The sequence below is a fragment of the Trachemys scripta genome, chromosome 14 (genome assembly GCF_013100865.1).
Source record: "Trachemys scripta elegans isolate TJP31775 chromosome 14, CAS_Tse_1.0, whole genome shotgun sequence".
In the NCBI taxonomy this organism is placed as follows: Eukaryota; Metazoa; Chordata; order Testudines; family Emydidae; genus Trachemys; species Trachemys scripta.
In genome coordinates this window covers 25,876,693-25,885,876 of record NC_048311.1, presented here as the reverse complement: position 1 = coordinate 25,885,876, position 9,184 = coordinate 25,876,693, and the positions used below count along the sequence as shown (strand labels likewise).

Sequence of the window (9,184 nt, the reverse complement as noted above, 5' to 3'; positions counted from 1 at the left end):
TAAAATGAAAATTTCCAACCAGCTCTAGGGTTCCGTTTCAGAACTAATAAAACTGAAATGATTCCAAATATATGAAACATTCCCTCTCCTTCCCTTGTCAGTACAAGTTAAAGTTTCTTGGCCAGAACCTCAGCTGGTATAAATCTGTGGCATTCCACTGAAATTAAAACTAAATATGCATCACCTGGAGAACTGGTCCTCAACATGTAACTACTGATAGAAAGGATTTGAGGCTTGACTTCAGTGACTCTGAAACAAATAAACAAACTGTGCTTTTTCTACAATAGTCTGTGTTTAGTATTTGAGTGCGACTTCTGGCAAGAAGTAAACTGTCTTTTTCCATTGCACAAAAAAGCCCCTTTGCATTTAGATTGACCTCAATGTTGCTTTAGCTTGAGGATCTGAAGTAGAGAGAATTTGCTCCACGTAAGGAGCAGATAAATACAGATATGGTATCTTGGACAGAATTTAGGCTGTCAGAGTCAAAAAGTGCAATTTCAGTATAGAAATGTTCGTTGTATTGGGGTATTATTAGAATGTAGAGGTACTGTAACATTAAAAAACTAGATTGATTAATACTTTAATCGGAGTTTGAAATGATCTACCCAGCAAGATAAATCGTTGCTCAACTAAATATGGCACAGATGACTGGAGTGGCCCGGTCCTATGGATGCCAACATCAGTGACTTTCCTCTGGTGACAATTCCATCAAGTGCAATGGGAATAGTCATACCAGTGATTACACACATGCTCGAGTGTTTGCAGGCTCAGGCAGTGTGTGTAAAATACAGACTAGATCCTAGGTCCTGCCCCAGGCAGGCAGCAGAAACTGCTTGCATTTCTCCCGCTGGAGATTCCCCTGCTATATGGTTGGGAGGGGAGTCAGAAAGCCAGCACAGCTGAGAGCTACAACTGGCTCCTTCCTCCCCACTCTGCCAAAGTTGTTCTGCAGGGCCAGAGTCTCTGCTGTGTCCAAGTTCAGATGTTAAATAGCAGGTTGTGTTCCCATAAGTCTCTGTCAAGGTAATGACTCCTCGTTACTGATGTGACATTGCATCACATATAGGAAAAAACTTCTTTTGTCCCAAGGCTTGTGTGCAAAAGACAACTTGGTCTTACACATGTCACTAGCTTCTGCAGATCTAATATTAGACCTAAGTTGCCTGAACTACAGCTTTGCTTTTTAGAATAGTGACTCCTGAGAGAAAATAAATGTCTTCATTCAGAAAGAAAAGGTAACCTTAAAAATAAATATACAAACTATCATATAAAGTAATTCCCCTCAGGAGTGGAAATGTAATTGCCTTTTATGCAATCAAAACCTATTTAAGGCAACTGTTTTAGAGCACTATGGATTGAGGAACAGATTTTCAAGTTCTTAGCACCCAGCAGCTCCCCGCTCAACTGCTAAACACACACTTTTAAAAATCTAGCCATAAGCATGAAATTGACCTATGTGTACAGGTAGCTCAAATGCTATTGGGAGGATTTAAGTGAGACAGACTATTTACTGCTCATAAGTTCTCTGCACAGGGGTGAATTTGACTCTAATTATGTACGGCCCAATCCTGCATCCACCGAACTCCAGGGGAGTTTTGCTGTTGAGTTCAATGTGAGCAGGGTCAGGCTTTCAGCTTCTAAAACATCCAATTTAATAATTTTCTATTAACCAAAACCTGAAGACCTTATTCACTCTTTACTCAAACCACCAATTGACTGGCCCTGCCCTAATAAAGGCTTTAAAAGTGTTATACTACAAAATTCTGAATGTTGGACTTCATTTAGTTAAAAGAAAAATGTTTGAAAACCTGAGTATTTCCCCTAATATTTAAATAAGGAAACAGTTTCCAATCTGAAACAGGAGTAGCTTCATCTACACCAGCAAATTTCATTGCTTTAGAATGGTAAAAACGCACCTTAGCACATTTACAGACACGGACCATTAGGTCTGGTATTGCGTCTGCTGGTTGTAGTTTACCCCAAGGGCCACCTAAACCTAGATCACATCTTAAGGTTAATTATGGCCAGCTCACACGATTTTAAACACAGGATAGTCCACGTCTAGGCAGAGGGCCAGATCCATGGCACAGACTCAGAGGCAGCACAAAGCAGATGGAAACTTCAGCGCTGAAGCACAGCAAAGAATCCTTCCACTAGAGAGAAATCCTTGGGTAGAATTAAGCTGGCATAGCTGTTTCAACCTCATCAATCGCCCCCATCAGTCCCCTTATAGGGGAAGCAAGGAGTGGGGGAGGGGATGATACGCTGCCTGATCTCCTACGGTGGCCAGTGCAAGACCGCCGGAGCCCGTGTAATTTAGCATAGTTACTCTGGACTCAATTTTGCCCTCTGGCTGCTCCAAAAATCAGGGGAGCAAAGGGGTGGCTTACGTGGCTCCCTAATCTCCTCTGCTAAGAATCCATCCTTAAGTGTTTAATGTTAAGCACCAAAATGACATTTTTCCAGGAGAGATGAGCCCTTATAAGGTTCACCCAGGCCTGAAAGGACAATTAAATTTTCATCATTAGCCCTCCTCCAGTCCCATGGCCCTACCTAGAGCTTAACAACTGATGGATTCAAATAAATAACTGAATTGGTTTTATTGTCTTGCCTTCAGGAAAGCCCATTTTCAGTGCTTCCCCACACCTGCCCGTTACTCCAATAAGATATCACTGAAGGCAAGAGTACAGCAGCTGCAGAAAATATATATATATATATATATATATTTACATCAGTAACAATACATGCTCTAGGTATTCAGATTATGGAAAAAATGCATTACATACACAAACAAAAATACATAAAGACAACGGTAGGTGTGAGACAAACTGCCAACAGCAAGTATATACAGAAAATCAGTCATATCTATTGCAACAGTCCATTTCCAAGGAGCGTGTTAAAATACACAAGAAAACCTCTCTATGCATGTAGGCAAAGCCAGATATTTGATTACAGAGAAATGGACCAGAGAGTTTCCCTGTTTGTGCCAATTGGTATGAAACAAAGGGTGGATTTTTTCCTCCCCTGCCCGTTTTTTTTTTTTTTTTTTTTTAAATTTAAAGCGTGTACTTTTTTTTTTTAAACAAATGTTTAGTGCTTGGAATAAAATTTCACAGCATTTAACTTCTAGCTGATTTTACTTTTAGTTAAAAGGTCTTAATTCTACAAGAAATGGACCCAATTCAGGAAGCACATAAATGGTGTTTAAACCCATCCCTAGTCAGGACCGCACTTATGCAAGTGCTTAACTTTAAGCATATCCTTAACTCGGATGGGATCTATGTACAGTATATGCTCAAAGCTAAGCAAGTGCTTATGTACTTTCCTGATTCAGAGCGTATGAATGTGTGCGTGTGTGTATTCAGACAGGAGATGTAGTATTTGGGATGGGTAAATTGGGTGGTGAATGCAAGCTCTTGTGTAGTGTGTTCCACCCCCAACCCCACTGTTTCACATTACCTGTTACTGGTGTCTTAAGTGTGCTTTCTACTTTTAACCGCTCAAAGGTTAAATTAGTTTACATCAGGGATTAACCAGCTGCAAAACTGTAGGAGGACCCCACCAGTCTCTCTTATTCCCCCACTCCTCCCCATAGGAGTGCAACAGTGTGCTTTGGTGGTGGGGAAGGGAATTAAGCTAATTGTTTAAGTTAAAGTTTTTCTTTAAAATAATGAAGTGGATTTGCATGCAGTCAGTAACATTTAAAAGAAATAGAATGTGTTCCCTGGTTGAAGCCTTAAAATGCAGGGGAGTAGGATCCCAGAATTAATTTTAAAATGGCCCAGTGATAAACCCCTGAAAATAAGGGCATACATTGCAATGCCTCACTACTATAGGGAGCCAGGCACAATACATACACATGCACACACTAGACAACAGACTGGCAATCATCCTGACCTTGGATATGTGGCCTTCATATTAAAAGCACTTTTTGCTGACAGTGGCAAACAAGTGGATGGTATTTTTACATGGATATTAACAATTCTGCAGTTTGATTCCCCCCCTTTCTAAAAGGTACAGGTTTGGCCAAAGGCTTATTTTTACCTCTTTGTGGTTTCAGTAGTAAAGCTCTGGCAAAGCTAAATTCAATAGAGAGTGATGTATTCAGCACCAGTCAGGAATCAAACCTGGATACGTCGAATTTTTGGGAGTACCCTCATTCATTTGAAAGAATGAAAGAGTAATTCTTGTTCTTAAAGGGAGGGGAGACATCCACATGTTTCCATTGTATTTCACCCTTACAACCAGAGGTAGAGTCATTATGTCCAGTAGCTAAAACAGCGTGATCCAGTTATACTGTTATTACATGAATATACAGTAGTGATCTTGTCACAGATATTGAAAGTGCATGAAAAAAACCAAATCAAGCCAATTTGATGACTCACAGATAAGTGTACCAGACATCATATAAACATACCCACGCACCCACACTCACACATAAGATATATATAGAATCATTTACAGTATCAGAGTGATGTTTAGATCCAGTGGCATGTGCAGAAATATCAGGCAAGTGCTTTTTTTTGTCCTTCAATTTTTTATTTCCAGGATAGATGGGTTGTGGTCTAGGATGGCCAAAATAATCTTGTCCATATACTGTCGCAATCTGTAGTTTATCTCCTCCTGTTCTTTAAGAGCTTCCATGAGCTGAAACAAAGATTCCCAAGTTAAGTATCTAATGCAAAACGTCACTCCTACCTACAGCACTGTGTAAATTAAAATGAGATAAGGCTTGGCCTCGGGTCACCTTTGTATTAAAAAATTACTCATTGCCTCTAATGATTCTCTGCTCTCCCCTCACCCCAAGAGATTGCAAAGAGAAGACACAAAAAGGTAGATAAGTATCCCCATTATGCAGTTAGCTAACACGGGCACTTATGTCTGTGTAACTTATGTCGCTCAGGGGGGTTGTATATTCATCCCCGAGTGACATAAATTCTGCCGACACGAGCGCTGGCGTAGACAGCACTCTGCCAGCGGGAGACCTTCTCCTGCTGACAGCTTCTGCCGCTCGCAGAGGTGGTTTTATTATACCAACAGGAGAACTCTGTTGGCAGAGAGCGTCTTCACCAGATGTGCTGCAGCGGAGTAGTTGCAGTGCTGTGTGTAGACATGCCCCTAAGTACCACTGAGCAAGTCACTTGAGTCAGGAGCAAAGCTGTAAATAGAATCCAGGGCTCCCGCCCCAGAGCCCAGTGTTCTAGCCACAAGCCCACACTGCCTGCTCCTGAATGAGTACGTGTCTGTTTCCTCATCTTAGAGTGTACATGAAATGAAACCTTTTTAAAGCATTCCTACATCTGTAGAAAAAAAAGGGTGCTGTAAATACAGAGTGTCAGAATTAGAACATATATAATGTTTTGAGGCCACAGTTTCCTGTCCAAATAAAAAAGGATCTATTTAAAATCATAAATAATGCATCTTTGGTGCTATATTAACGTGCAGGGAAAATGTATATTTTGTACTTTCATCAAAGCTCTTAGGATCTGAGAGCATCTTTAGTTCATTTCAAGACAAGTTGCTTTATAGACACAGTATGTTTAGGCTGAGCTTTTCAAAGCTAATGCCCAGTGCTCATTAAAATTAATGGTTTGGGGGCATCCAGTTCTATTAGGTGGCCTTTAAAATCTCAGGCCAAAATTATTACGATAAAAACATTACGATGACTTTTTTTTAACAGGTCTGAAATTTAATAAACATGGTCCACTAAGTTATGGTGACAGCAGGACGTTTGTCAAGCAAAGACACAAGATGCGTCTTTTTGGGGGGAGAAAAGCCAGAAACAAAGAGAAAGTTAGTTGTGGCAGCCTAGGTGGATTCTTTTGGTCAGACTAGAAGCAAAATCCCAGGCTGATATTGTGAGTGAGTAGAAGGTCTGAAGGCTCAGCTGCTTTGTCTCGAGAGATTAGCAGGGCAAGTTGTGGGTAGGAATGCTGAGATGACAAAGAGTGGCCAAAGCTGTCCAGTGAGTGATTCAGTGGCCAATTTAAGGCATGAGTTTTTGAAAAAGTCCTAAGGACCCGCCCTCTGAAAAAAAAATCAGTCTCTATTTACATCTAAAAATTGGAGTGCCCCAAAAATCACTAGTCACTTTGGAAAATCTTGGCCAGCATCTCCAGGTCTCCAGCTGGACGGGAATATAGGTTTATCATATATAATTCAACACAACAGTAGTTTGGCATTCCCATTGAGATACGCCCTCTTTATTCTCTCAAGCCAGTTTTTTTTTTTTTAAATGTGCCTCTTAGAGCTAATCTCTGTAGAGAATGTATCTGATTCCTCCCCTCCTCCCCCGATCAAAACTGCATTATTTGAACGAACCATAGCAATTAACAGGGAGACAGAGGAGACGAGCAGAACCACTTTGGCAGCATGCTACTCAGTATTAGATAGTGATCCAGAAATTCTGCGTTAGCCCTGGTAAGATTAAAGACTGGATATAAGACTTATTTTGGTGACAGCAAAAAACGTAGTTTGTCTTATTCTGAGGCCAGATCTACACCACCACCTACTTCAGTATCACTTATGTTGCTGAGGGCTGTGAATATACCACCCGTCTGAGCAACATCAGTTACACCGACGTAAGTGCCAGTGTGGACAGCACTATGTCGACGGGAGGGTTTCTCCCACTGACATAGCTACCACCTCTCACAGAGGGGGATTTATTCTGCTGATGGGAGAGCTCTCTTCTGTTGGCATAGAGCATCTTCACCAGACCCACTGCAGCAGCACCGCTGTAGTACTTCTAGTGTAAAATTCCACCAAGTGACATCGCACAACCAGTCTCCACAGGTCCCTGGTTCAGCAAGGTATGTAAGCACACACCTAACTTTAAACCCCGGAGTGGTCCCCTGAAGTCAACAGGTCTATTCAAGCGCTTAGTTGGATACAAGTTCTATACCACAACTCACTTTTATAAAAGCAAAAAGGGAAACTATCCATCTAATACTTAGATCAGTTTCCTGCATTTTACCTTTGACTGCCTTCAAAGTCCATAGCCCTTGTGGCTTGAAAGAACCTCTCAAATCATCTCACCTGGTCCCCTGCCCAAGTGTAAGAGCTCCTCTAGAATATCTTGCTAAGTGCTACTTCATTAAGTGTCTACATTATGGGTTTGTGCACAGAAACTTTTCAGTAGTTCTATTTGATTGGGCTCCAAAATAGGGTGAGGTCTTCAATTGATATAGCTCCATTAAAGTCAATGGAGTCACACTGATTCATGTGGGCAAAATCCTCAGCCAGTTGCTTTTTGAAAGGTGAGCTATCAGCAGTCACAAATTCTTGGTATTAGCATTAACTCCATTGAGATGAATGGGTGTAACAGGGACAAGTGTGGACTGGTTAGTTAAAGCATGCAGTATTGTTTAGAGCTTCTTAGCAACTTGGAGGTGTGCCGGGTTTTCACCGGCTGTGCCAACTGAAAACGAGGAGCCAATGTGTAAATTCAGTTTGAAGCATGAGCAAAATTCTCTCTTGGTTATACAGGAATAAATCCGAAGTCACTCCTCTGAAGTTAATGGAGTTACTCCAGCTTGACACTGGAATACATCAGATTAGAAAATCTGGAACCGCACTTGAAGAAATGAGCTACCGTAAGGCACTGCTAAACAGGAAACAGTGTCTATAACAGCAGTCAGTGCCTTAAATAGATACCCTTTAGATCCAACGCTACCATCCTTTGAAACAAACCTGTGTTATGATGGAATTTCTCTAGTATTTGGACTATAATGAAACTAGTTGGATGATGCTAAAATAAGCATCTGAAAATATCACTAGATTTAGCTACATTCCTAATTCCTGGCACAACAGGAGTTATGTTGTGGATTTGTCTGTGTAAGAACTTTTACCCTGACAGTTAATCTGTTCTCACTTTTCTATTTTGGGATTAGCATTATTTTGCTCTCAGTTGCATTACCTCATCTCTTGATGCAGAGTCGATTTCAGCAGCCAGTGATTGGGCTTTTGTCTGTGTTGCAAAGAGATTCTTAGCTTCATAAAGACTAAGACTTAGGATCTGTCCATTAAGGTCATCATTCTGGTCACGAAGTTTCTGATTCTCCTATTAAAATAGGAAAGAAAATGGAATGGAGTTTTCATGAAAAGAAAGAAAAACCGCTCAGGTAACATGAAAGCGAATGTCACTTTTGTTTTGCATGTCACTATCCACTTTTCTAAGATAGGTCCTTTACAATGGTACCTCTAAGAATGGCCAAACACTGGAGGGTTTCAGAGAAAGACCTAAATTCTACCTAATGGTGGAATGTTACAGGGCCTTCACAGAAGACGTTGCCTACTGATCCCAGCTGTGAGTCAGCTTCCGTGCCAAGCGTGATAAGCTTAACAAAACAAAAACAAAAAAGCCAACCGTGTATATCTTCACTTAGTTTTCCATTTTCTGTTCTAAGTGGCTGAACAATCAGCCCTATCTTCATCTGTGTCTTCAAATATGATTATATTACTATAAACATTCCAATTTTGGGGTCAGTCTTCAAGCAACTAGACTCCAGTCAGACTTCTTCTGATGACCCCTAGAGCTTAGTCATAGTGGGGAGAAAAATACAGACAGACAAAAGTGCCCCAACTTTAATCTCCAATATGCCTTTATTATTTTGTGTGCCTGTGACGTTATTGACATAATCTGGGACCATATACAACATGGTTGCAACCAAAGTCCTGTAGTGGCATCAAATCTTGTATAAAGGGGGTCAAATGAGGTGTCTAAGACAAGGTTATGGTTTGCTGGTTTTAATTATGCTGTCTATATGTGTGTATCAATTTTGTAGTTGAAGTTGTGAATATTGGCTCTAGACTGTATTTCAAACTTATGCTATGGTTCTGGGAGACATCCCATACAAGTTGGTGTTAGCTCTGCCTAGCCTGCCTGATGGCCCATTAAGGACCATCAGCTATACAACTGACCCATTGAGAGAAGGCAGATACGCCTTGCAACTCAGCAAAGTATGCAGGGACTGGCCCATGTGACTCCAGACTCCATTTTGCTGTAATTTTCCACAGTAAGGACAAAGAGGTGTTCTTACACCTGGAAAAGACTATAAAAGGCTGATGCCTCATCTACATCTTGTCTTCAGTCCTGCTTCTTACCTCTAGAGGGACTTTGCTACAAATGGAAGCTCTACACAAAGGACTGAATGACTCATCCCAGCTGTGGATGTACTCCAGAGAC

At 41.0% G+C, this 9,184-nt stretch overlaps 1 protein-coding gene across 2 annotated transcripts in view; it reads right to left on the bottom strand.

The window, feature by feature from the left end:
* Window positions 1-4,010: 4,010 nt before the first annotated feature.
* The window catches only part of RAB11FIP4 (RAB11 family interacting protein 4), a 205,259-nt gene continuing 200,085 nt past the window's right edge, over window positions 4,011-9,184 (bottom strand). For both annotated transcript variants that reach the window (XM_034789705.1, XM_034789706.1), the window contains 2 exons: window positions 7,916-8,059; window positions 4,011-4,647 (listed from right to left, as the gene is read on the bottom strand). In XM_034789705.1, coding sequence (XP_034645596.1) covers window positions 4,531-4,647; window positions 7,916-8,059 — 261 coding nt within the window. In that variant the 3' untranslated portion in view covers window positions 4,011-4,530. The remainder of the gene's footprint in view (window positions 4,648-7,915; window positions 8,060-9,184) is intronic.